We start from the raw sequence: 27522 nt of genomic DNA on the forward strand, positions 1-27522 counted from the left end.
AAGGGATTGGGGGAGAGAAGGGTGGCAGATAGAAGAACCCAAATAAAAAAGATTTTAAAGTTACATCAGCAAAGTCCACAGTATGTTAAAAAAATAGAGATGGCGCACACCTTTAGTCCCAGCACTCGGGGGGGCAGAGGCAATTGGATATCTGTGGGTTTGGATTAGAGGCCAGCCTGGTCTACAGGCAAGGCTGCACAAAGAAACTCGGTCTCAAAACAAGTTAAATTAAATTAAAATACATTGAGATGGCTCAGCAGTTAGGAGCATTTGTTGCTCTTGCAGAGAACCTACCTTAGAGTCCAGTGTCTACATTGTAGCTAACAATTATCTATAACTCCGATTCCAGGTATCCCGTGCCCTTTTCGGGTACCAGGCGTGTGTGTGGTGCCCTTAGGTGCAGGCAAACACTCATACACATAAAATAAAAATCAATCATTATTTTAAATAAGCCAGGCATTTGTATGTATGCCTTTAACCCCAGCACTCAGAAGGCAGAGGCAGGAGGATCTCTGTGAGTTCTGTTGTGACCTGCTTAAACTCTATAGCCCCTCAGTTGAGACCTACTTTAGCATAACTGTGGCTTCTCTGTTAACACCTGCTGTTGTCTTTAGCATATCAGAAGCCATTTTACCTCCCAGTACCTAACTTAAGTATGAGGTAAAACTAATTTCACGTTCCCAGGCTCTACAGGCCTGAGAATGGGATACAATTCAATAGCAATGCTTGCTGCTTAGAGCAAAACAATATTTAATAAATGCATGTTCTGCTTGAATTAAAGATAAATGTATATTTTGTTAGAGGCACGATTGCTACATCCTTCTATGTTCCTTACTCCTAGAAAGATGGAAAGCCCCCAAGAGCTCTCCTACCCTAAATCCCAGCCAATCAGCTTAAAATACTTTGTCTAGCTACCTAGATACAACACAATACATTTGGAACAAAATCAATTATTTTTAGCTAGTCAAAATGATGTAATGCTGCCCCCTGCCCCCCTATACCTGGTTACCTGGTTGTTACTTGGTTACGATTTTTTGTATAAAAAAACCTGTCTTAGAAACAGACAGGTCATAGTCTGGCTCCCGGAGTCCAGACTAGGGCCCTGACCAGTCAGTTTTTGTTCAGCATTCAATAAACTTCCATCAATCTGAATCTGGTGGTCAGTGGCTATTCCTGAACCCACAACAAGTTCAAGAGCAATCAAGTCTACATAGCCCTAGGACACTCAGAGCTATGTAGAGAGATCCTGTCTCAGAATATATATTTTAATATAAACAAACATAGATGACTTTATATAAACAAAGCCTAGCTGGCTGTAGGTGCTACAGAGCGGGTATGTGGAAGCTGACGCTTAGGAGTTGGGCTAGCCCCGGAGGAAGCACATGGAGCCCTGGATGGCTGCTCTTTACCAACTGGATAAGGCGCCTCCATGTTTACACCTGGGCAGGCAGTCCCAACAGGCACTCCAAAGGCCAGCCAGGAGGGTGACCCCTGAGAGGCCCCTGCAATGTCTGGGTTTCCTGCTCTATCGAGTAGTAGGATCCACATGATACCCCTAAAGACGCAGAGCTCAACGACTGGTCGGCTTCGGAGAGATTATCTGAGGCCTGGCAAGACCTCGGGAATTGTCCTTTCGAGACAGACAGCTCTAAACACATCACTCCCTTCCTTTTTCCAGAGGATGGTGCCAGGAGCCAAGAGCAGCAGGCCCCAGCACTGGCAGTGAGACCAGTGTGAGAGGCAGGAAGACTCTAAGGAAGAAAGTGGCCAGGATTCCCCCTCCTCTCTCCCCTCTGGCCTCGCCTCCTCAGAGCGATGGAGAGAGCCAATCTGGTACCCAACTCCATCGATGAGGTATGCAGAGCATGGGGCCCTTGTGTTGTGGATGCTGAAGTGCGACAAACATGTTCTGGAGGCTCAGCCTACCGTGGAGGTGTGTGTTAGGGGGACCTTGGGAAGCTTAGGGGGGCTTGGGGAGATTAGGGCTTGGGGGATGTCCTTTATTGTCCACCAGACCAGTGGGGGAAAGCCTTCCTTCTGACCTAAGTGGAAGTCCTACTTATGACTTTCTAAAGACTTGTAGCCCCACAAGCCACAGCAGCCACAAGAACCAACCCCGTACCTGTATACCCGTGCAACCTCATTCACAAAAACCCCTCCACATCAATTACATTTTTTTTTTTTTTTTTTTTTTTTTTTTTTTTTTTTTTTTTGAGACAGAGTCTCTCTCTGTAGCTCTGGCTGACCTGGAACTTGCTATGTAGAACAGGCTGGCCTCACTCCCAGAGGTCCTCTGAGCACTGGGATTAAGGGTGTATGCCACCATGCCCAGACTGATTATAGATTCTTGTCACATGCCTTCACTCTTGTAGCCGCTAAGGATTCCTGAGGTCTGGATTCCAGGGGCAATGTTACCCTCCGGGTAAACAGCTCAACAGTGGAGCACACCCGAGGTCCTGGGTTCAGTTTAAAACAGGCTCCTAGTCTGACATGGTGCCACACACCTTTAATCCTAGCACTCGGAAGGCAAGAGGCAGGCAGATCTCTGTAAGTTCGAGGCTAGCCTGATCTACAAAGCAAGTCCAGGGCAGCCAAGGCTACACAAAGAAACCCTGACTCCAAAACAAACAGGTTCCTACTCTCTCCATGGTGAGTTCCCCTCCGACCCCATTCTCAAATTCTGACCTCCCCAGTGATGCAACACACCATGACCAAAACAGCTTGGAGAAGAAAGGGTTTATTTGACTCTTACACTTCCATGTCAGAACGGGAAGTCAGAACAGGAACTGGAACAGGGCAGGAACCTGGAGGCAAAGGTCATGGAGGGGTGCTGCTTACTGGCTCGGTCTTCATGGCTTGCTCAGCCTGCTTTCTTATAGAGCCCAGGACCACCAGCCCAGGATGGTACCACCCACAATGGGCTGGGCCCTCCCACATCAATCAAACCTAATTAAGAAAGTGCCTTACAGCTGGATCTTATGGAGGATTTTTTTTTTCCATTGAGATTCCCTCCTTTCAGATGACTCTAGCATCTGTCAAGTTGACATAAATCTAGGCAGGACCAGGACACCCAGGGTCCTGGCCTTCACTTAGAGACCTCAGTTAGGGGTTGAGGGATACCAGCATCATTTAGTACTGGCTCTCTGCAGTGCCAGTTGAGGGCCTAATAATCGAAGGTATCAGCTTTAGCAATTCCTGAAGGACCCATAACCTCATAACAACCACCCACTCCAGCCCTTATCCCCTTCCTCGTCTCAGGCAACTTTCTGTCTCTCAGTCATCGTTTCCAGGACACCTGACCAACCCACAGTGCATCCCCGAGCTCTTGATAAGCTTCCCCCTTAGCAACCTGGATCCTCCAGCAAGTGGGTGAAGCAGCACACAGACGTGAAGACTGGAGTCCGGGTTCCCGCACCCACGTAAAAGCTGAGCGCATGTGGAGGACAGCTTCCCAGCTCGTGGGGAGTGGAGGCAGGGCATCTCTGAGGCAAGCTAGCTAGCTGGACTAGTCCAGTCAGCAAGCTCCCGGCTCACCTAGAGACCTTATGTACCTACTCAGCACCCAACGTGGAAAGCAGCTGAGGAAGATACCCGATGATGTCAGCCTCTGGCCCCCACACACCTGCATATTCCATATACGAGTGTGAACACACACTCACAGGCATGCACACAACACATAAATACATACTTTTTTTTTCAGTTAAGGGGTCTGCAGAGAGTTTGCTTTCCACTCAAGCAAGAGATTTCTCATTTTTATTTATTTATTTTGTGGGGGAGGAGTGGTGTTTTGTCTTCTCCAAGTACTTTTAACCACTGAGCCATCTCTCCAGTCTGGTCTTAAAAAACAAGATGTTTCTTTAGGAATAACAACCAAAGCCAGGCACAGTGGTGCATGCATATCTGGAATCCAGCACTCAGGGAGGCCGAGACAGGTGGATCTCTGTGAGTTCAGTCAGCCTGGTCTACAAAGCAAGTCCAGGACAGCCAGGACTACACAGAGAAACCCTGTCTCAAAAACCAAACTAAACAAACAAATAAAAAGAATAACAAGCAAGGCTCACCTCTAGTCTCCACACACATGCACACACACATTAATGTACACCTGCACACATAGGATCCTGCACACACACACACACACACACACATCCCAACCAGGTCAAGAATGATAACGCACACTTGTAACCCCAGCACTTCAGAGGCAGAGGTAGGAGGAGCACTGGAAGTTTGAGACTAGCCTGGGCTCCACAGTATGACAGTATCTCAAAACAAATAAAAATTTCAGTTTCATCTGCTCCTATCTGTGGGTAGTGACCTGATCTCACTCCCTTTGTCCTTTATCCTGATTCCTCACAGTCCCTTCTCTACTTGACGGGGAGTACATGGGACCAGACAGTCTGGATTTAAATCGTGGCACTGCTACTTGAAGGCTGTGCAATTTTGGGTGGGGGCACTAAACAGTCTGGGCTGACTGCTGCTGTAAAAAGGCACAGCAGTAGTGCCTGCCTTCTACAGTCATCAAGAAGACCTGTAAGGCGGGGCTGGAGAGATAGCCCCATGCTCTGGGTTAAGAGAGACTTCTGCTCTCCCGGAGGTCCTGAGTTCAATTCCCAGCAACCACATGGTGGCTCACAACCATATAGAGATCTGGTGCTCTCCGCTGGTGTGCAGGCAGAATACTATATATTTAATAAATTATGTAATAAATAAAATAAATCTTAAAAAAAAAAGACTTGTTAAGCCCCTGGCTAGGCACATAATGAATCTCTGTTGTGGTCAAAAATTAGTCCTCTTTCCAGTCCACCTTCCATCCAGCAGCGATAACACATCCAGGTCACTGCTCAGTCTGCCTGGGGAAGCTTTGTCTTTCTCGGAAGCAGCTGCCTGCCACACCTAAGCTCAGTGGATGGATATGCCTCTCCAGTCACCTGGTAAAGCTTTTCTCCCAGTCCTTGCTTAGGGCTGTTCGCTCCCCCATCTCTTCCTATCAGAGGCATGCTGACTTTACAGGTCTCCAAAACTGTCTCCTTCAATAACTCACCTGAGACATCTCCAAGAATAAAGAATGACTCTCTTTCCTGCTGCATGCCTAGCAGCCTTTCATGTTCCAGAGACAGCAGTATCCACTCTTAAGAAACCAAAGCTCTGGGCTGGGGAGACAGCTTGGTCTGTGAGAATGCTGGCCACAGACATGAAGGCCTGAGTTCAGTTATCTAACAAGTGTCGGGCATCTGTAGTCCCAGGGTGGTGGGTGGGGGGCAGAGACAGGTGAAGAGGGGCTAAGGAAGACATACAGTGTTGACCCGTGTCCTCCACAGACATGTATCCCCGCCTATACATGAACTTATACACACATACAAATATAAGTCCCAAAGTTCAGTAGAAATCCTGGCCCTCCACGAGAGCTCCACAGAACCAGCAGAAGCCTGGGATTCTGGGCGTCCCAGAGACGGGTTCCTCAGCCTGGGGGTTTAGATGACCAGCAACATCAGTATGTTAACCCCAACCAAGGCCCCTCTTTCTCAGTTCTTAAATTCCCTCCACTGGGAAGGGTCAGAGGCTACCAGAAGTCTTCTTCTGCACAGGACTGACCAGGCTAAGGGTGTGGTGAGGCAGCTGAGGGCAGGAAGATGGCTCCAGGCCCAGCCCTTCTCTGATCTTTTCCTTCCCCATCCTGAGTCGATGAGGCCCACGGTGATGAGGCCATGTGGTGGCCTTGGACCTCTGAACTAAAGCAGATCTTTCTCTTTAGTTGACTTGCTCATGTACTTCCATAAAAAGTGAGTAACACAGGCCCCTCCCATTCCACTCCACCCCTACCTTCCCCTATAGACACACAGGCTGGCTGCATCCAAGAACAGAAAAGGAGGTTTATTAAAAACTATATACACTTTGTCCAGGTCCTACAGGTTGCAATCTGGACATATCCTTCTCGCACCTCGGGCAGTGTCTTGGCCCCTGATGGAGGAGGCCAGGGCTGAGGCCAGGGCTGAGACCAGGGTACCCACTGTGGATCTTTATCTATGAACTGACAACTAGAAATAGGGAACGGATCCCTAACCTGATCTAGTCACAGCCTCAAGAGGGGAACACTATTCTGAAACTCAGGCCCAGTGGACCTAGTAAGGTGTCCAGAAGTCCTCTTCCTGCAGGAGGCCTTCCTGAACATGGGGGCAGACAGCCTCCCCAATCGCCCCTCCTGTGTGTCAGGCCCCAGGAGCTTCAGAGGCTTGCCTAGGGGTGATGGCCACCCTTCCTCACAACACTGACTCAGGGTCCAGAGCCACTGGAGCCATCCCAGAGCGGAGATGATGTTGGAGAGGTCACAGCACAGGGTCCAGACCAGAGCCTCATAGGCAGGGGCAGTGGAGGGGGCGGTCAGGGTGTCCCGCTGTAGGAATAGTCTGCCTTATTGTGCATCACCAGCCGGTCATCCACAAAGTAAAAGCTGTCAGACTGCGTCTCATATGGGTGACGAATCATCTCGCTGACTGCAAGAGAGGCCGGCGGGGGCAAAGGTTAGGAACCTGAACCAGGCCACTGTAGGGCCTTCAGGACTGAGCTCGGGGGAGGCAGGGCCAGATGAACCGCCTCAGTCTCTCAGCCAATTCCCCTCCTGGTGACAGGGGAGCGGTGCCCGGTGGGGAAGTGACCCAGGACGGGTGAAGGGGCGGGACCAGATGCTAGGTATCATGTCCCCTGGCCCCATCCCCCACCCCGAGCTCGGGCTCCACACATCCCCACTCACTTAGTTCCTCCGAGAGAGGCGGGAAGTCGTAGATGTGCTCACAGGTGTTCTTGCTGCTGGGGATGCAGAAGCCAAAGTGGAAGTCAAAGCTTTTGAGGAGCTGGTTTCGGAAGTAGTGCCTCTCGATCATGCGGAAGTTGTTCACCGGCTTGTCTCCCACCGTGAACTCAACCCTGAGTCAAGAGAAGCAGGGCTCAGGGTAGCCCCCAGCCAGCCAGCCAGCCAGCCAGCCAAGGGAGCCGGCTCTAGGCGGACCACCACTGAGAGGCTCTGGAAGGGCGGTTCCCACCCTCGCACTCGCCCCCAGCCCTCACCCCTGTCCCAGTGACTCACGTGGCTCCCACCTGCCTTAGGCGGAGGAAGGCGGGTGTGAACTGGTAGCGAACAAAGCGCCCTGCATTGGGGTCCAGGTCCCGCCGGTTGATGGGCAACCGTTCTGCAATGTACCCCAGCTGGGCTCAGCGGGCTTCAGGCCGGGGCCCTTCCTCCTCCACCCTCCCCCAAAGGCCTCTGTTCAGACTTTTCTAAACTCTCCGCTCTTGTTGAACAGTTCTAGGTCAACAAGGAACCAATTTTCGGAGGTTCCCAGAGCCACGAGATGTGTTTATAGGATTATGGGAGGCCTTTGGGAATGCAGTTTCCAGGATGGCCAGCAGAGGGCAGGCTGACCAGTATTAAACAGGACTGTGCTCTCAAGATGTCCACCCTGAGAAAGTGGCAGAAAAAGAAGAGGTCTGTCTGCCTATAGACACCTGAGTACGCTGGGGACCAAGCCGGGACTCTGCCCTGACCTTCCTGTGGCTAAAGGAACCTAAGCAGCCCACTCCACTGCGTTTGCCCACCTCTTCCTGACAATGGTCTACCTAGCCCACTCACCGGAAATAGGGGGCTTCTTGATTTCAAAGAGGACAGTTCCTGAGTCCATGTCCCGGATCTTGAACCTGACGAAATCGATCTTGTAGATATTTTCCTCAGGGGAGCACAGGTAATCTAGGGGAGACAGGCAGCTGAGCAAACAGGGTCCCCAAAACATCCCGTTGCCAGTTCAGTTCCTGTGGGATCACTCTTACCCCTCTGGCTACTGCCCTCCAGAAAGAGAACTGGGAGAAGACCACACGGGGTAAGGGACAGAATTTTGCTATGGGGACCTAGTCAGGGACGAACAGCCCCATCCTAGCGGCCTCACAGGATCAGGCAAGGGAGGTCATCTCCAACATACCTACCCTCACTCCTCTACTTGAGGACCCTTATTTCAAGTTCTGCTCTGTTAGGTCGACACACATCCTTTGGACAACCTCCTGCCTAGTGTAAGCTTCCAGCACGAGGGGGACCTCACTCCAAAGGGAGCGTGGGGCCCTGCCTCTTAGGGGAGGGGAGTTACGGTTCCCTGGAGTGTGCCCCACCCCCACCACATACACCCTGTGGCTTGCCACCTAGATGCCTCGGGCTGATCTTGAGGGGACTTTCCCTTGCATGGGCTGTATCAGGGCAGCTCGGTAGCCCTTCCCTGTTCTCCCCCCATCCCCGCTCCTCCGTAAGCAGCTTACGAGAGCCCGGTTCGCCGTAAGCAGCTTATGGCAGCTCTGCTGACTCAAGCTCAGAGCCCAGGCTACTGGGGCAGAAGAGTGGGACTTTGATCAACAGATCCTCTGCTGATCTCCCAATGAGAGGAAGTCTTAGCTAACGGAGGGACAGAAGTCTTAGCTAACAGAGGGACGAACACCTTAGAGGTCATCTTCCCAGCCTTGGCCCTGAGCCATGCTCAGGACTAGAGTGCTCTCTGGTCCTTAGAGAGAGGAGCACAGGCCAAGGCAGAGAAGGGTGTGGTGGGTGTAGCTTCGTGGTATGGATGAGACAAGGAGAGTCCTGAGCTCAGGAGGAAACAAAGAGAGCAAGGCATTGCCTAGGGGGGGTTCATGGTCTAACCCTTAACACTCTTTTGTCATTGCTGTTTTTAAGTCAGGGCTTCAGGTAGCCTAGGCTAACCTCACTATGTGGCAGATGCTGGCCTTGAACTCTTGCTCCTCCTGCTTTTTGCAACTTACTGTTCTTACAGCACATCCTAGGGGAGGCCCTGGCAAGAAATGGGAAGGAGCAGCAAAATGCTGACAGAGCTTGGGTGCTGTCAGCCTCCAGCGCACCACATCCTCCCGCCGACCCACAGAGGCCCGGAAGTCCTCCTCTAGACCTCTAAGCCACCTCCTATTCCTCTGTAGTTGAAAAAGGAAGTGCATACAAAGCCACTCTCTCTTCCCTAGGCCTGTCTCCTCCCCAAGCCTGGGTAGCACCCTTCAGGAAGCCCTCCTGACAGCCCTCTAGCACCTTGCAACCTGGCAGAAACTATATAAAGCTTTAGAGAGGGGTCTGAGCCCTGACCTGTCCACCACAGCTCAGTACAGTCTGAGACAAAGCTATAGGAAGACGCTGCAGAGCAAAGGAGAGGAGGGAACAGAACTGGAAGCAAGATCCCATTTGCCCAACTCCCCAGGAAAAGCTTCCCTTCGTATCCTAGGCTCATCTTGGGAGCCTCTCCTCTCATTAAGAACAACTTCTCACACTAGACCCCAGTCTCTTACAATGCAAACTCAATCTGTCCCTACAGGGAGTAAGGATCAGGGGCTGCCCAGGGCTAAGAACACTGAAGCTACTTCCTCCCCTCTGCCAAGAAAACTGAGGCACAGGACCCAAGGTCAGGTCAAAGCAATGAGCGGAGTGGCTCAGCACCCAGCTACTCTCTTCCTTGTAGCCACAAATAGCTTCCTAAGCTGGATTCGGGGCCTGATAATCCAGGAACAGCAAACCTCAGACCTATGCGATTAGGGTCAGAAGACAGCAGGCAAGATGGAGAGGCCTGGAACCCTGTTTTCAGATCCTGAACAGTAAAGGACTCTTACAAAGCACTTGCCTTTGCTCATCCTCTACAGGCTATGAAGTCCCTACAGATGTAACTTTGCCTGGAAGCTTCCTTAGCTGCAAAATAAGCCTCCATTTCTCCAGGACTGAGGCCGGTGAAGGTTGGCAGGGCCAAGGTGAATAGGAAGGGCTGCTATTACAAAATGCAGCCCACTGCCTTCAACATCAGCCTTGTCCAGGCCCCTCTCTCCACTGATGCATGCTTGGCCAAGGGAGCAAGCACTCTGGAGGTCTAGCCAAGAATGCTGCTGCCTAGCTCTGGAAGGAGGAGGGAGGCCCCCAGGGACCCAGATGCATAAGCTCAGGCCTGCTATCCTGGGGCCGTCTGGGAGCCCCGGGCTCTGCCGCTCCTGCAGCTGGAGGGTTTATGCCCACGCTAGCACCTGTGTCCATCCCACAGAAGGGGAATTCAGGCTCACAAGGGAGCCAGAGCAGGTTGCTGATGGCACACCATTCCGAGGCAGTGTGCCACTGTCTCTCCAAACACCTTCCGTTCCTCAAGGCTCAGCCAAGCTTCTGCCAGAAGTCTCTCTAGTCCTTGTTCACTGTCTGTGCTGATGCCTGCCTTTGCTGTGAATGCTCACTTATCTGCCTGCAGGCAGCCACTCTGAACAGGCCTGTGTAGCCTCCAACACTGCTGATAAAAGAGCCCTGTTGACATAGCACGCATAGCATGCCAAACATTGCCCCAAGTCAGAAGGCTTTATTTTTGTAATAATCTTGAAGGAGGTAATATTGTTCCCATTTTACAGATTAAAAAAAAAATGCCCCTGCAAATGAAATTACATCCCAAGGTCACACAGCCGATTATGGGGCAAAACTGGGACTCTAATCCAGGTAGCTCAGCTCAGGAACTAAACTCCAGTGGAGACTAGGCTTCCCTTGATGAGAGAGCCCTGGAAAAAGGACAAACCCAGGCTGGGGAACACGCACTTGCTTCCATGACACGGCCTACAGCGGGTAGACTGAAGTACCCTGATTAGCAGCGTTCCTGGGGAGAGTATAGCTCAGCCCTCATCGGAGAAGCAGGGCAGTGAGTCTGAGGGTTTCGCTCGCCTCCACCTAGCCTGAGGTGGCCACTGAAGACAGACTGCCATGAGGCACACTCCTCAGGGTGGCCAACCTCAAAAGGTTCCCAAGACTCTACAGGAAAAGGGTTACTGAAGCAGCTGCTGCCCCACCTCCACCATGGGAAAAGGGGTGGGCCTTTGAGAAGGAAAGAGCGGGATGAAAATAAGCCACTACAGGAGAGGAGGGGCGCATCAAAAGACCGAGGGAAGGAAGAGCGATCTGAGGCTTGGGAGCAGAGGGAGAGTAAGGGGACACAGAGGAGGGGCACTGCGTGGGGGAGGGGTGACGCAGGGGCCAGACCCTGAGCCTCGCGGGCCCCCTCCCGTGCTCTCCCTCCAGCCGGCGGGTGGCGCTCCCTCGCCCGGTGCTCACCGCCCGTGATCCGCTGCAGCCCCAGCACGTCGTCCGGCCCGATGGGCTGCTTGCCCTGCAGCGGCCCCACTCTGGGCCCCGGGCCTGGCTCCGGCTCTGACTCGGACCCAGACTCGGATTCCGCCCCGGACTCCCGAGAGGATTCCACGCTCCGGTGAGAGGCCCCTGGAACGGGCTCCGCCCCCGGCCCAGTCCCGCCGCCGCCGCCGCCCTTCTTCACCTTCATGGCCTCTCGGGGCCGCAGATCCGCGCCTGCTGCCACCACTGCTGCTGCCTGCGCCGGTTGGAGCTAGGGGAAGGGGGAGCGTCCACCGCCCCACCCCCGGCCGGGCCCCAGGTGCTGTCCCGCCCTGGTCACGCCTACAGGGGCCGGGTCACACACGCCCCGCCTACCGCCTGGCATCTACAGTTGTAGAGCCAGGATCCCGGGGTCCCCCTGAACTTCATGGTTCTTTTTTTGACAGTGCAGATACTGAACACCTCTCCTCTTTCACTCTGGGCTCTAGCCTCAAGGTCTTTCCCCGACAGCTTTGTCCTGATTCCAGTTCAAGCCTCAAACACCCGCACCAACTCAGTTCTAAAGTACTTCCTCTCCATTTCCAGCTAACCAGCCTGGTTTATTTGTTTGTTTGTTTTTGCGATACATTAAGTGAATTTATTTGTGATTGCTCCCTGCCCCGTCCTCCTCAAAGGCCAGGTCTATGAAAGCGGAGATACTCCACACTGCTCTCTGTAACACCCCGTTACCAGCACAGAGCTCCTTGAAGCCAGTACCCAGCGCTTTCCTGTGTTGAACTGATGAGTTAGCATCCCAGGGCTGTCACTAGCCCAAGCTACCCCCCCCCCCCCTTAGAACTCCTGCTAAAAAGCAGAGGCAGATATTCACGGTTCCAGGCAACCTGCAACTCGGAGACACCACAGCCCAAGTGTCTACATTTTCCCAGGCTCTGCTGAACAGTGAGGCAGGAAGGACAGGACCCATGAGCTTAGGGCAGACCAGTCTGCTTCTCACACATGAGCAAAAGTTATGTTCATATGTCATATCAACTCATATCCAACCAATGTTTATTCATGAGCCTAATACAGATTTTTAAAGAGCCCAATATACAGAACACTTTTACGTGCTTATCACAGTTAATCCAACCGGCTTCTGAGAGTGACATCTTCAGTGCAACCTCACAGATGAACCCTGAGGCTGGGTGAGCAGAGCAGCTTATCTAAAGCTCTCCAGTGTGTGACTGCAGAAGCAGGGGTCTGATTCGGGCCAGTTGGATTCCAGCGGGAACTGTTTCCTTCTGTGCCACACTGCCTCTCTGAAAGGGTAGAAGGGAACCTTAGCCGTGAGGCAGAATCAGGTCCTAAGCCGCTGCCTCCTAGACCAGACTGTCTCCAACGGTGACACCAGTCAGGAAGTTGAGGAAGGAGGGAGAGGATCTCAGAGAGGAGGGGACTACCATTTAATCCAGGATCTCCCCTAAATCCACCTCTCAGAGCACAAGTATACTGTGCTGACGGCCTGGAAGGACAAGGTACCCTGCCCAAGGGTAGACAGACAAAGGCCTTTCAGTCAAGCCAGATACAGAGATCCAGAAGAGTGCCTTCTGAGGCTCCTGGGTGTGAGGAAGCAGGGTAGTGCTGCAGGAAGGGAAGGGAAGATGAGCCCACCGTGGAGTGTCATCCTTTGGTTGGTGGAGAGCCAACAGAGGAGAATGAAGACACGTCATTACAGCAGACCTTGGCTTGGCCTCTCAATCTGATGCCTCCAGCTTGGCCAGACTGGAAGGCTTTCTCTGACATGCCGCCCAGCTCAGTCTATCTTCTCAGGCTTTTTCCAGGACTTGCGAGTTTCCAAAAAGATCTTGACCAGAGACAGGAGGATGGGCACAGCCATAGGCAGAAAAAGTGGGATGTAGATAGCAAATTTCTGGTCATCAGGGAAATATAAGAGGTGGAGGAGCGAAGGATCAAAAAAGGCACGCTCAGAGGATGTCACAGCTTCCTGGCTGGCTGCAAAGGCAGATGACAGGTGCCCAAGGGCTAACTCCTCCGCTGCCTTCTGGACTGCAGCCACAGCCCTATATACCTGGGGAGGTGAAGTGATGGGGTTACCAATATGTCTTAGGCATGGGGCAGGGAAGGGCGCTGGTCTTTCAGTACCTTCTGTTTCCCAGGGAGTTATCCTGGAGCCCACCCAAGCTATGTGGAAGCTAATCAAAAAAGGGTTGTGCTTATTTTCTGAGAGTCATCTTGAACCTTTCTCCTTTGTTTCCACCTACACTCCCACTGGGAAGCTGGCATGGCTTCCATGGGAAGCCCAAGGTGTTTATTTAAGGATGACATGCTCACTGGCACCCTGGCCCATCCCTTCCTGCCCCATTTACCTCAGAAGCCACACCATCCTTGATGACAATGTTGCTGATCTTGCCCAGAAGCTGGGCCAGGGAGGTGAGTGTGGTGGTGGCTGTGGCCAGGTTCTCCACTGACCGAGCCCACAGTAGCCGGTCCAGCTCCCAGGTCATGAGTCCCTCACTCTTTGGTCCTGAAAGCAAGCACTTCGGAGGCAGCTGGGGTTGAGCAATCCCAAAGAGCAGCCTGTAGAAATGGCATAGGGAGACCAAAGTTGCTGTGAGTAGACATGCCAATCCTAAGATTCCTACAGTCTCTGCCCCAACCCATCACCTTCAATTTTACTGAGAACCAAGGGGGCGGGGGATGGATAAGCACCAACAGCAAATAACCCAGATCTCTAAACACTGCCTCAACCAAGCATTTCCCATTTCCACACTGGAGTTCTAAGATATCCTCTGAAAAAGGTACTTTGGTTAAAGTGTTTCTGATAGGCCCTTCCCTCTCTGCACCTTCTCTTTGAACAAATGGACTCCATAGGGCAGGGCTGACAGGCCCACCTTTGACAAGGCATGCGTGCTTTGAGGTTCTGCTAATTTTCAGAAAACATTCCTAATTAGCTTGATACCTCCCTAGCATCTTCAACATAGAGCATTAGGTGACTACTCTCAATTCATGGGTTAGCACACAATAAATAGCTATTTTCTTAAAAACAAATAGAAGAAGAAGAAAAGCAGCAGCAGCAGCAGCAACAGCAGCTGGAAGGATGGCTTAATGGTTAAGAGCACTGGCTACTCTTCCAGAGGACCAGGGTTCAATTTCCAGCACTTGCTTGATAGCTCACAAGCATCTGTAACTCTAGTTCCAGGGGATCCAATGCCCTCTTCTGGCCACCGTGGGCACCAGGCATGCACCAGGCATGCAAAACATCCATACACATAAAGTAAAAAATAAAATAAAAAAATGAAGAAACAAGGCCAGGTGAAGTGGCATATGCCTTTAATTCTAGCACTTGGGAGGCAGTGTCAGGCGATGTCTGTGAGTTTGAGGCCAGCATGGTCTACAAAGCAAGTTCCACGCCAGCCAAAGCTACACAATGAGACCTGTCTCAAAAGAGAAATCAGCAACCACCAGTTGTTCTCTCACCACCGTAAGCACACCTGGAAAGTGGCTCCGATTTCTCTCACGTTTTGCAGCTGCCTATCCTTAGGGGAAGACCACCTGGAAACGGCTCTTGTCTTACTGGGGCTCTAGGCACAGTACAGCACTCCACCAGGCGAGAGTTCATTCTGCTTGGCCACTGTCTATTCCCAGAGACTGTGGCCATACCATCCACAGACAGCCCCAAGGGGGTCATGAAGGACCTCACCTCAGCTGGGCCAGGAACACCTCCATCACCTGCACCATGTCCACCTCAGCTCTCACTGGCAGCTCCGAGGCATTATAGATTTTGGGATCAACATTGTATACCTGAAAATAGGGAATGAGGTTACCTTAATACCACACAGAACTGCACATCTCTGCTCAGTATCCAGAAGTCACGAAAGAAAAGGAAGATATGCTTCTGGTATAACCCTAGGCACAGCAAACTTGTTTGGTTTTTTTTGTTTTTTTGTTTTTTTTTTTTTTTTTGAGTCCCCATGTACTTAAGTACTAAAGAAGCTTTAAGTACAGTATTCTCAAAAGTCCTAGGAAATTCAAAACAGTTGTCTTGCTTTAGATTCCTACCCATGGACTAGAGGACAGAGAAAAGGAGATTCCCACCATTGCAAGACTCCTGCAGGAAGCCAAGAGCTAAGATGGACAGAGACTAGTCTGTCTCCAGTGCAAACTGGTATTGACAAAGGTGCAAAGCAGCTGGACTGGCAGAGAAGTGACACAAGCACAGCCCTCTCACCTCCCTGGTGCATATTCCTCCCCATAAGGGCCGCAGAGGGCCCGCCCACTCCCCCAGAGACAAGCTGACAGGAGTTTTCTGGAAGTACATGTGGGCTCCAGGGCCTGCACAGGCTGACTATTACCATGATGCCACCCCAGCGGGGACTGTGGAAGGCATTGCTGGGCACTGGAGCCCCATCCTTGTCCTGGATGTACAGCGGGGAGTGGGCAAGCTCAGGTACGTAGAGGAGAAAGTGGATCACTGGGTACAGGGAGGCAGCGCTGGACCCTGTGGTACAAACAGAGAGTTAGAACACCAGAGCATGTGACTCCTGGAGCACAGCTCCTGGCTCAGCCTCTCTGAGGCTGGCAGGACTCAGTTCCCCCAAATGATGCTCACTAGGACACTCTCTACTCCTAAATTTTCCACATGCACCAATGGGTAGGACAGAGTCCTTAACACCCAAATGTTCCTGGTGTCCTCCCCTCTGAGAGCACACCCCCACCATCTATGACAGGTGGACACTGAAAAAGAGGACCTTCATTCAGCTCTGTCTTTTTTGTTTTGTTTTTTTTCGATCCAGGTTTCTCTATGCAGCGTTGGTTATCATGGACTCACTTTGTAGACAGCCTGGCCTCGAACTCACAGAGATTTTCCTGCCTCTGCCTCCCGAGGGCTGGGATTACAGGGCTGCACCACTGTGCCCGGCTTCTGTAACTGGCGTTATGACAGTGGCCAGCGCTCCGCTATCCCTCACACGCCTTCACACTGGGCTAAGGGTCAGTCTCCTTACAGCGTCAGACCGGTCTGGTGCCCGCCTGCCTTACCAGCCTCATCGTTGTCACCCACTCCCATGTCAGCCGTTCTAAAGGACTCCAAGCTCCCTTGGGGCCTGCGCCCTTACTCGTCTTTATCTGGACCAATTCCCTTTGCCGGAACAGCCTTTCTGTCTCTGTCCTTACACTGGCACAAAGCATCTCTCAGCTAATGCTGGCGGAATGAATGAAGTCATGAAGGAAGGAGGAACTTGCTGAGGACACTCGTGGCACTCCTCTTGTGATCTCTGGTCCATCTTAGAACACATTTAACTCTGGTCTGTCTGTGTTACAGTTCTTGGCCCCACTCCCTCTGGGCTCCTTTCCTCCAGAAAAAGAAGATTACAATCCTAGCTTCAAGGTTCCCCTAATTCAAAGAACACAGCTGTCCATCCAAGTTTGGCCTTTGGGCTGGTAAGACAGCTCAGTGAGTAAAGGTGCTTGCCACCAAACCTGATGACCTGAGTCTGAACCCCAGGACCTACACAACAAAAGGGAAAGATGGACTCTCACACTGACCTCCACATGCATATCACAGCAGTCCCCCCAACACAAATAAATAAATCAAGGGGCTGGAGAGATGGCTCTGTGGTTAAAAGCACTGGTTGTTCTTCTAGAGGACCTGGGTTCAATTCCCAGCACCCACATGGCAGCTCACAACTGTCTGTAACTCCAGTTCTAGGGGATCTGGCATAGTCAGTCACACAGACATACATGCATTGCAGGCAAAACACCAATGCATGTGAAATAATAATAAATAAATCATTAAAAAAAGAAAAAGAAAAATCAGCCAGGTGTAGTGGTGCAAGCCTTTAATCCCAGCACTCATGAGCCAGAGACAGGTGCATCTGTGAGTTTGAGGCCAGCCTGGTCTACAGATGAGATACAGGACAGCCAGGGCTGTTAACACAGAGAAACCCTGTCTTAAAAAACAAAAACAAAAAAAAGAATCAAATTCTGCTTTCAAAGGCTAGAGATGTAGCTCAGTGATAAAGTGAGTGCTTGGTCTGCACAGGACCCTGAGTTCAATCACCACTGGGGGAAGAAAAATCCTGTCGTCTTTTCAAGGTGGGTGTGGTGGCACATGCCTGTAACCCCAGCACTTAGAAGGTAGAAGCAGGAGGATTGGAAGTTCAAGGCCTTATTTGGCTACACAGTGAGCTTGAAGCCAGCCTGGGCTACATGAGACCCTCTATCAAAAAACCAAAACAAAATAAAAACTTATACCTTTCTGCCTCAACCAACCAAAGGGAAAGATGAGAAAAGATGAGAGGGAGGAAAGGAGAGGGGAGTGAGGGATAAGAGGAAGAGAGACAGAGACAGAGAGAGACTGACTAAATCTTCCCAGTCCAACCCAATTCAGAAAGCACCGAAACACACAGCCCACCCCCAACCCCATGCTGAGCCTAAGTGTGCCTCTCTGGCCTGGCAGAGGCCTCCCCAGGGACTCACCCAGCCGGGACTCCACTGGGTTGATGACATGGGGGAGGCTATGCATGGCCAAGTAGTAGCTGGATGAGGCTGGGTCAAAGCGGGGATTCACTCCCAACATGGCATAGTAAAGGATCTGAGGAGAAAGAGAACAGGCTATTTCGTACACAGATGCCAGGTCTGCTTTCTCTAAGAGTGGAGGGACCCTGCGAAGACACACTCAAGACAAGCCAAAACATACAAGACAAAGACAGGGCCCAGAAAAAGTATAGGTATGAAAGGAAACAACCAAATCAAGGTAAGGTGAGTACCCTGAATACATACTTAGAAAACCACGCTATTTTACCCGATTTCCAAACACTCAGAGAGGGACACAAAGAGAAAGCAAAACTCAGAGTCCACAAGACTCAGTCAAGCCTGCTATGCAGAGACAACCACTCCACGCGCAGGATGTGACACAGAAAGCAAGCAGCGTTCTTCATGGTGGCACTGTTGCAGTGCGCTCATATTGCAGAAAGACTTTTTTAAAAATAAATTCCTTAAGAGCTGAAATGGCTTTAACATCTATGTGCAAGTGCTGAATGAGTCTACTGGGCGTCCTAGGGAAATTGCTCTGTTAAACCTGAGCTGGACTCCAAGGAAGGAAGGAACCTGCCCTCAGGGGATCAACGGACTGATGGAAATAAACAGGTGCCCATAGTGCCCCCACAAGCTACGCCTGTTCACAGGACACTGCCTGGCACACAGCTAAGCAAGCAAATCATCACACACTAAGAGATGGAAGAACAGATGCCCATGCATACATTAAACATGTATGGACTTTGAAAAAGTCTCCGTAGCTGGCTCTTGGTCTTACCTGAGAGTCCACAGAGAAATTTCCAGCAGCGCTGAGGCTGTTCAGGAAAGGCTGCACATAGCGCTGGACAGCCCCCTCGATGTCCCAGTGGACATCATGGGACTTGGGGTCTGGGTTGAGTAAACTGAAAGTGATCTCATAGCCTATAGAAAGAGGAGTCATGGAATTCAAAGGCGCATCAAGGAAAAAGGCAGCCTACACCCATCTCATCTGGATACGGCAGGGGTGCCACCAAGGAACTAAAGAGAGTAGAGCAAGAAACACTACTGCGTGCTTTAAGAAAAACATGGAGCCGAGCGTAGTGGCACACACCTTTGATCCCTAGCACTCGGGAGGCAGAGGCAGGCGAATCTCTGTGAGTTCGAGGCCAGCCTGGTCTACAAACGAGTCCAGGACAGCCAGGATTACAAGAGAAACCCTGTCTCAAACAAAACACAACCCAAAAAGAGAGACCCAAAAAACAAAAACAAAAACGTAGGAAGGAGAGATTGTTCAGACTTTAAAGCTCTTGTTGCTCTTACAGAGGACCCAGGTTCAATACCCAGCATACACATGGTGGCTCACAACCATCTTAACTTCAGTTCCAGAGAATCAGACACCCTCTTCTGACCACCAAGCATGCATGCTATACACATACATGTATGTAGACAACACACTCATACACACAAAATAAATCTAAAACATTTTTAAATGGAGACCAAAGAAAGAATAAGCAGTTTCCCTGGATTTCCCCACTGTTCCACTTGACTCATTCCTTCTCCCTTTCTATGACAAAGCTGGAAGCCTACCTAAGCTGGACTTGAGAGGCCGCCTCTTATCAGAGCTCCACTTGTCCTCGGGGAGGTGGTCAGCCAGAGCAGCAGCGAGCACGTCCTCTGTCAAGGACATGGCCTGGGCCACTTGGATTATGCGGCGGCCAATGATGTTGAAGGCTTCCCGGTGCGTTATCCCCCGCACAACTGCTGTCCTCTCAGGCCCAATGTAGCTCATCGTGTCCTGTGCGGGTAGAGGAGTGGGCCATGGCTCAGTGAAAAAAGCACAGATGCGCTTTCTTCTCTCTCTCTCTCTCTTTTTTAAAGAAAACCTCTTATTACATACAGGCACTTTGAGATTCTCCTGCCTCAGCTTTTCAGAAGATGGATTTACAAGTTCTGGTTCTTATCAAAAAGAATTTGGCCTATTGCCACCAGCCAAAAGGTTGTACCACTCTCTAGACTGCACTGAGCTGTTTTGTTTTGGAGACAGGTTTTTCTCTGTGTAGCCCTGGTTGTCCTGGAACTCATGACATAGACTAGGCTGGCCTCTAAGTCACTACCTGCCTCTGCTTTGTAAATGCTGGGATTAAAGGCGTGCATCACCACCATTCAGTCATATTCCTTTTTTTTTTCACTCTCTCTCTCTTTTTTGCTAGTTTTGCTGTGTTTCTAAGGGCATAGTTTGGCTGGAGATGTGACTCACAGGTTAAGTGCACTGGCTGTGGGGCTGGAGAGATGGCTCAGAGGCTAAGGCACTGAATGCTCTTCCCAAGGTCCTGAATTCAATTCCCAGCAACCACATGGTGGCTCACAACCATCTATAATGTGAGCTGATGCCCTCTTCTGGAATGCAGACAGAGCATTCATCTACATTAGACAGATAGATAGATAGATAGATAGATAGATAGATAGATACATAGATAGATAGAGACATAGATAGATAGAGAGATAGATCCTTAAAAAAGAAAGGAAAAGAAACAAAGGCTTATTTTTTTTTTTAATTTTGTATGTATGAGTGTTTGCATACGCATATGTATGTGCACCGGGAGGACGCCAGGTGCTTAGGGAGGCCTGAAGAGGGCACTGGATTCCCTGGAATTGGAGTTAGAAACTACTGTGAGCTGCCACATGGGTGCTGGGACCTGCACCCAGGTCCTCTGCAAGACTGGCAAGTGCTCTTAACACTGCACTGAGCCATTGCTCCTTTTTCATTAGTTTTTTGTTTTTGTTTTTTGAGAAAAGGTCTCATGTAACTCAGGTTGGCCTTGAGCTATGTAGCTGTAGATGAACTCCTGATCCTCCTGCCTCCCCCTCGCCAGTTAACAGGCATGTGCCAAATGCCTGGTTTTGTTTTTGTTTTTGTTTTCATGGAGTTTTCTTCACTAATCTAGCATTTCTGAGCATTAAGCTTGCGTAAATATTCTCATGTGTTTCCATTCCTTTCTCCTTCCCAGTAGAGAGAGGTCTACTTAAATCTTTAGGAACTGGCAAAGCGGTGGACTGGACACCAGGAGATGACATGCTGAGCACGAAAAGAAGATTCAACAAACAAATGAAAAGTGTGCTCTCCGAAAAAGGCACCCAGCCGGAAGCAAGTGTGCACTCAGTGTCACACCTAAGGGAGAAGAGCTGGAAGCAATCCAGGCGTCACCAGTGACCAGGCAGACAGCAGATTTATCCAGTGAAGCAACAGATATGGTTCAACTCCACATGTCATCACCAATGGCTCTTTAAAACACTGAACAAAACCAAAGTGGCAGAAGAAAGCATGGTATCATACATCTATGTTTTAAAATATGTAAAAGTGGCTAGGGATGGTGGTGCACACCTTTAATCTAGAACTTGGGAAGCAGAGGCAGGTAGAACTCTGTAAGCTCAGGACAGCCTAGTCTAGTCTACATAGCAAGTTCAAGGACAGCCAGAGCTATTTCATAGAGACCTTGTCTCAAAAAAAAAAAAGAGAAAAGGGGGCTTTGGACTAAAGATCTCACTCAGGTGGTAGAATGCTTGCAGAAAGGCTGGGGTTCAAGCCTTGGCTTTGCATAAAACAGGCACTATGGTGCATGCCTGTAATTCCAGCACTTGCCAGGTACCTGGAAAGAGGAGAATGAGAAATTCAAGGCCATCCTTAGCTACAAACTGAGGTCAACCCTGGTTACAGAGCCTCTGTCTCTTAAAAAACTAATTATCATTAGCACTTTAACTACACACTAGTCATGGGTTTAGAAAGACCCAAATCACTGTAAGTGAATAAAATCCACTGGTAGGTTTATTGTAAAATGTGAAATTTTCTGTAGCATGTGGGAGTTATAGGCAGCACTCCTACAAGAAGGTGGCCTGGGAGAGGATGAGCTGACAGAAAAGGCAAGTTGCCAGCAGCTCTGCTCAGCCTACCTGGGGAAGAAGAGGGGAGTGTTCGGAGATGATGTACACAGTCAGGGAGCCCACAGCTTGCTTCTCCGGCTCAGCTAACATGGCTTCTGCCTCTGGGGACACAGTAGTGATATACCAAAAGCAACATTATTCCAGCTTTCCCAGGTGCCCAGGGCACTTGAGCCAATCCTCCACTCACACTCAGTAAATGCCGTAGCCAGGCATTTCAGCCAGCCAGTCTACCTGTCTAACCATAGGAGGACTCAGCTGAACCCCAAGGCATCTCATTCCCAGCGCTCTCAGACACAGCATGTGAATCACACTTAGGAGATATCCTACTTAGGGCTACTACTGCTAGGATGATGCACCATGAGCAAAGCAACGTGGGGAGGACTCATTTAAGCTTACACTTCCAAGTTCATCACTGAGGGAGGGCAGGGCAGGAACTAGAGGCAGGAACTGATGCAGAGGCCATGGAGGGGTGCTACTTACTGACTTATTCTCCATGGCTTGCTCAGCCTGCTTTTTGATAGAAACCTAGGACGACCAGCCCAGGGATGGCATCACCCTCGATGGGCTGGGCCCTCTCCCATCAATCACTAATTAGGAAAATGCCCCACAGCTGGATGTTATGGATGCATCTTCTCAATTGAGGTGCCCTCCTTTCATATAACTCTAGCTGTGTCAGGTTGATCTAAAATTAGCCAGCACAGGAGACTAGAAGGAAAACAAGGCATCTCATCAAAACTGTCATACCATGCACACTGCCCAGTGACAGTGCCTCCTCCTCATGGTCCAAAGCTCTCCGGTAGGCCTTCTGGAACCGGCATTTGATTTTCATTTTGTCTGGAAGGAAAAACATGTGAGTGCCATTAAACCTAACCAACCTGCCCAGCTGAGCAACTCCAGAACTGAGGACAGCAGGATGGCTCTTCAGAGAGAGAGAGCATGTACCAGCAACAGGCACTCCAATCATTTCTGCAAAGATGACAGGAGACACATGACATTTACTTCACCCTTTTGCCCCAACTCCTGCCTTTGCCTGTGAGCTCACTGGTCCTCTAGCCAGATCCCCAAACTGGAGGAGTTTATTTCAGTGTACAGTATATTGATTGGGGAGAGGAGAAAAACAGTATGGTCATTCCAACTACTGCCCCCAAGTAACTAGTCGATGAACACTAATGAAAACCAAAGCAGCAAGTACAATTGGCTAAGTTAGTAATAAAACAAGGACACCTGCTGCCTCCTGTCATTGAGGGCTGCTCAGCACTGTCCTCTGTGAAGGTCCTGACCACCGTAATAAGAAAGGAAAACGAAACCTAAAAACTTTGGAAGTGAGCTGCAGAGATGATTCAGTGGATGAAGAGTGTGCTACCCAACGTAAACATAAGAGCTGGTGTGACACACACATCTGTGACGGATGGTTACAGTGCTGGGGAGCAGAGACAGGGCATTCCCTAGGTGGCCAATCAGGCCAATCGTGGGCAACACAGAGAGCTACTGCCTCAAGAAATGAACAAACAAAAATAAAGTGAACTAGAAGAGAGAAGCAAAATTATGAATAGCGTTTGTAAAAGCATTAGATATGAAAATGTGGACTAGGCTGCTAAGTGATGACTGGAGATTTAGGGATTCTAAGATAATTCAAGGTTAGTGAGCAACCCTCCCTCAGAAACTAAGGTGGAAAGCAACAGAGGAAGACACCAGACATTGGTCCTGGGTTTCCATATTTGTATGTTCATGAGAGTGCGTCCATGATTATATATATATATATATACACACACACACAGAAACAAAACAGCTATTTCTGAAGTACTATAATTATTTCTCACACACACATAAAATGAAACAGGGGCTGGAGAGATGGCTCAGCAGTAAAGAGCACTGGCTGCTTCTAGAGGACCAGGGTTCAGTTCCCAGCACCCACATATCATATATTCCAGTCCTAAATGATCTGATTCCCTCTTCTGGCCTCCACATGCACATGGTACACAGATATACAGCCAGGCAAACATACATGCACATAGACTAAAATTAAAATCTAAAACTTTTTTAAAAGGAGAACCAACTGAAAAACTGTTAGAGCTAGAAACAGTTCAGCAACATGACCACACACAAAATGATCCAAGAACCCACCACTGTGGCAAGGAATGGTCTCTGAGGTCACTCACTATGAGCCGGGGTCTAAACCCAGCCACGGCAGCACGTATCTGTAATCCCTGCATTCAAGAGGCTGAGGCAGGAGAACGGACACAAGTCTGCAGCCACTAGAGATACACAGAGAGATACTGTCTAAAAAAAACAAAAAGTGAGCTAGAAGAAAGAAAGAAAATTATTTGATATAGAAATGTGGACAGGACTATTTTAGTGAAGCCTGGGATGTCTTTAATACTTCACTTCATTTTATTTCATGTTGAGACAGGGTTTCACTGTGAGTCCTGCCTGGCTAGCCTGGAACTTGCGATGCAGACAGGCTGGCCTGGAACTCAGAGATCCACCTGCCTCTTGTCTGGGATCTGGGACTGAAGGAATGTACCACATGCCCCACCGTACAGATGGCTAAAGTAAAGACAGAAAGTGACAGTACTGAACACCAGGGAAGGAGCTCAGGGGAAGGTGAGTCCTGTCAGCAGCAAGCTGAGAAGCACGTGAAAGAATTATGAAAGGTTCTTTTTTTTTTTTTTAAGATTTCTTTATTATGTATACAATGTTCTGTCTGCATGTACGCCTGTCCATCAGAAGAGGGCATCAGATCTCATTATAGATGGTTGTGAGCCACCATGTGGTTGCTGGGAATTGAACTCAAGACCTTTGGAAGAACAGACAGTGCTCTTAACCTCTGAGCCATCTCTCCAGCCCGAAAGGTTCTCGATGACTCTCAAATTGTTACTTTAATTCTAGAACTGAAGATCATATTCTAATATCAAAGAGAATACTGACTGATGAAAAAACAGAACTGAAGATGAGATTATAGAATAAAGATCAGAGTCCTTGCCAGGCGTGGTGGCAGACAGTTTCGGGACAGCCAGAGTGTGTGCCACCAGCCACCACCAGTCAGCCTGGTCTACAGAGCGAGTTCCCGGATAGCCAAGACTACACACAAAACAAACAAACAAACAAACACTCAATCTGGAAACGCCAAAAATAAATAAATAAAATTTAAAAACTGCAACTCTAAAAATTACATCCCTCAAGCCCTTCTCCACCTTTCCTCTCCAGCAGGTAAGGGTAGAATCCAGGCTCTCCTGTCACTCTGTCACTAAACCAAACCTGCAGGCTTACAGTATTTGCCTGTTTCTTTCTCCCTGATGTGACCATAGCATGCTAAAAACATTACCAATTTATTATTCACCCTCAAGTTCTTGGTATCTAACAAAGTGCCCAGCAATAAAGTGTGTGATGTTAAAATGACAGGGGTCTGAGTACACACACATCTGGTACAACTTCAAACTCCTATCCAGCTTTCGCTAGACACTGATGGGTATCAATTACTGCTACTGATAAGGTAGTATAATTTACCTTATGAATTAAATTACCATCATAATGACAGACACTGAACTTGAGGCTAGCTCCCCCTCTCTAAATAAACACTGTTCATTCCAAAAGAGATCTTTTTTTCTTGGGGGTGGGGGTAGGGGGAAAGGGTTCCATGAGTAAAGGCACTTGCTGCCAAGTCTCCTGACCTGAGTTGGATTCCCAAGACCAGGGCCCATGTAGTGGAAGGAAAAACGACCTCCACAAGTGGTCCTCTGACCACACGACGCTCCTCAGCACACGTACATACATGCGTGCACGCTACATAAATGTAACAAAACATTTTAAAGTAAGTTATGAGCCGCCCACGCTCCTCCTATGCAATCCAACTCTGGGTTTTGGATCTGGCTCTGATGGAAAAAGCAGCGCTGATACTCTCTCAAGGGACTCACATTTCAGAGGGATCTCTCTCTCATGCACAACGGTGAAGGGTAGTTTCTCCTGGTCGTCCAGGGGCACAGAGTCCCGAGTAAACACAACTGTCACTGGCACCATGAGCCGGAGCTGCGCGGGGAGGGTGAGGGGGCATGGGGACCTTTAGCAGCGTCCACACTTGGCAGGTGGGCTGTTCCCCCAAACAACCCCGCCCCGTCCTCCCCGCCCAAGTCTCACCTGCAGGGCGTTCAGCCCACTGATCTCTGAGTAAGGCAACGGGGCACGGTAGGTCTCCGTGGTTTTCCACCAGAGCGGCAGTCCCAGAAGGATGGCCACCGCGGCGAAGAACAGCGCGGCACGTTTGCCCCGGACCACCTCTGAGGGCACAGAGGGCCGACTAAGGCGCGGGAACCACGGTGCGATGCACGCTCGCCACGCCGCGATCACGGAGGAGCGCGGGCGGCCGGGAGCCCTGTCCGAGCCGCTCCCTCGGGGCGTGCCCCCGACCGCAGGCTGAAGGGACCTGGCATGCCTCTCGCACCCCACCCACACATTCCGCCCGGGAGACCTCCCCACCGCATCCTCCACCCGAAACCCACCGCACCTAGGTCAGTAGCCGCGGCACCCGCGGCCGCCATGGTCCCTTCCGGTTGTTCAGGCCGCTGAGGGGCGGGGCTCCGTGAGCCTCCTCCAATCGGAAGCCCCAGCATGAAGGGGCGGGACTACGGCGCGCGTCCCATGCCAATCGCGAGCGACTCTGCCGATGCACGCGAGCGCGCAGGCGGAGTTTGTGAGCGGGTGTCCGCCGGGCAAGAAGGTCAATCTGCCTTACCTTCCTGCGAGCATGCCTGCCACTGCTTAGCTCCAGAGGGCTAGCTCAGAGAGAAGGCGAGACTCGCTGTGTAGCCCAGACTGGCCCTCAGACTCTGGGGCAGCCCCCTGCCTCAGCTTCTCCAGTGCAGGGGATTACAGGAATGCACCACCACGCCCAGCGGAAGGGGAAGATTTACTTCAATGAAACCAAGGGCCTGACTCCCGAAAATCCTTCTAATGTCATCCTTAGCATAGGGCTTCTCTTCAGGACACCGGCTCTTCAAAGCTTGAAGACAGACTGACAAAACGGTAACTTTTTAGCATGATTGGCTACTCACTCTGGGATTAATTTTATTTTGGTTAGTTTTGAGGCATCTCCTTATATGACCCGGGGGTTAGAGTGATCCTGCCCCCAATGTCTCAGCCTTCTAAGTAGCCGAGACTATAGGACAGGTCACCATGGCCAGCTTCTAGGACTGAAAAGCCGGTTCCAATTTGAACGAGTCATGATGTTTAATTGAAAATTCCTGAGCACAGACTGTATCGTCGTGACTCCGTTTCAAATCCTGGTTTCACTTATTGCCTGAACAGCCTCCTAGCCTCTCTCCGAGCCCGTTTCCTCCTATGAACAGGACAACAGTACCTACTTTACAGAGCTGTGTTAGTGCCTGTGATAGTAGTTAGAACACTGCCTGGCAGAAGCACATAGAAACTGCTGAGTTTGCCGCTCGTTATAGCGTCAGGCCACACGGATCAGAGCATTAATGATTAGTTCACAACAGTGCAGTGTCACCCTACACCCTAGCCCAGTGGTCATCATTCAGCACAAAGCCCTATCAGCTCTAACTCTGTCCAGACCCTCAAATGGATCTCTTCTCTGCATGGAAGTGGGGCATAGCCCTTGGCAAGCTCCCTGACACTGTACTTAGCTCTGGTGATCCAGGGTCTTAGAAGGTTTCCTTATTGGAAAGGGCCTAGGTGCACATTGTTCCCTGAATGTGTCAGGGATCAATGGGTCAGTTGATCCTGAAGGGATCAACAGTACTGAGGTGGGACAGAACTAGCCCACGAGGATCCCTGCTTGTCCTGTTGACTCCTTGCTTTGGGCCTTGAGAAGTTGCTCATCGTGCTGGAGTTGCACTCCAGGGTCCTTTGATGTGTCAGTCCCTGAACCCTCTTACAACTCCTTACACCCTTGTACAGCTCCAGCTTTGGGGATCAACAGGTAGGAGCCTGAGCTGGGG

At 50.3% G+C, this 27522-nt stretch overlaps 2 protein-coding genes across 3 annotated transcripts; both read right to left on the reverse strand.

Annotated features, from left to right (window-relative positions):
• Positions 1 to 5839: 5839 nt before the first annotated feature.
• Positions 5840 to 11460, reverse strand: Unc119 (unc-119 lipid binding chaperone). Of its 2 annotated transcripts, none has more exons than XM_021639800.2 (5): positions 11322 to 11460; positions 7622 to 7735; positions 7079 to 7181; positions 6746 to 6918; positions 5840 to 6488 (listed from the first exon to the last, which is right to left on the reverse strand). In XM_021639800.2, the coding sequence occupies exons 2-5, from the start codon at positions 7668 to 7670 to the stop codon at positions 6376 to 6378; spliced, it is 438 nt and encodes a 145-aa protein (XP_021495475.1). In that variant the 5' UTR covers positions 7671 to 7735; positions 11322 to 11460; the 3' UTR covers positions 5840 to 6375. The 2 variants fall into 2 exon arrangements, with proteins under 2 accessions (XP_021495475.1, XP_021495474.2); XM_021639799.2 differs by having other exon boundaries at positions 11102 to 11424.
• Positions 11461 to 12149: 689 nt separating this feature from the next.
• On the reverse strand, positions 12150 to 26225 carry Pigs (phosphatidylinositol glycan anchor biosynthesis class S). Its single transcript, XM_021639807.2, has 12 exons — positions 26070 to 26225; positions 25703 to 25842; positions 25483 to 25594; positions 22313 to 22402; positions 21578 to 21669; positions 19217 to 19424; positions 18429 to 18571; positions 17594 to 17708; positions 15469 to 15614; positions 14817 to 14917; positions 13483 to 13693; positions 12150 to 13184 (listed from the first exon to the last, which is right to left on the reverse strand). The coding sequence occupies exons 1-12, from the start codon at positions 26173 to 26175 to the stop codon at positions 12909 to 12911; spliced, it is 1740 nt and encodes a 579-aa protein (XP_021495482.2). The 5' UTR covers positions 26176 to 26225; the 3' UTR covers positions 12150 to 12908.
• Positions 26226 to 27522: the final 1297 nt, after the last annotated feature.

The sequence above is a fragment of the Meriones unguiculatus genome, chromosome 7 (assembly GCF_030254825.1).
Source record: "Meriones unguiculatus strain TT.TT164.6M chromosome 7, Bangor_MerUng_6.1, whole genome shotgun sequence".
Taxonomy (NCBI): domain Eukaryota; kingdom Metazoa; phylum Chordata; class Mammalia; order Rodentia; family Muridae; genus Meriones; species Meriones unguiculatus.

Bases quoted from the DNA above. Each gene is read 5' to 3' on its own strand.
- Unc119 (XM_021639799.2), bottom strand. From the start codon at position 11,327: ATGAAGGTGAAGAAGGGCGGCGGCGGCGGCGGGACTGGGCCGGGGGCG. The intron at 7,182-7,621 runs GTGAGTGGGCTA...GGTACATTGCAG, and splicing joins CAAGAAGCCCCCTATTTCCG to AACGGTTGCCCATCAACCGG. The intron at 6,489-6,745 runs GTGAGTGGGGAT...CCTCTCTTGCAG, and splicing joins GCCTCTCTCGGAGGAACTAA to TCAGCGAGATGATTCGTCAC.
- Pigs (XM_021639807.2), bottom strand. From the start codon at position 26,175: ATGCTGGGGCTTCCGATTGGAGGAGGCTCACGGAGCCCCGCCCCTCAG. The intron at 25,595-25,702 runs GTGAGACTTGGG...CTCCCCGCGCAG, and splicing joins GTGGGCTGAACGCCCTGCAG to CTCCGGCTCATGGTGCCAGT. The intron at 21,670-22,312 runs GTATGACAGTTT...CTGTGTCCCCAG, and splicing joins GTCACTGGGCAGTGTGCATG to AGGCAGAAGCCATGTTAGCT.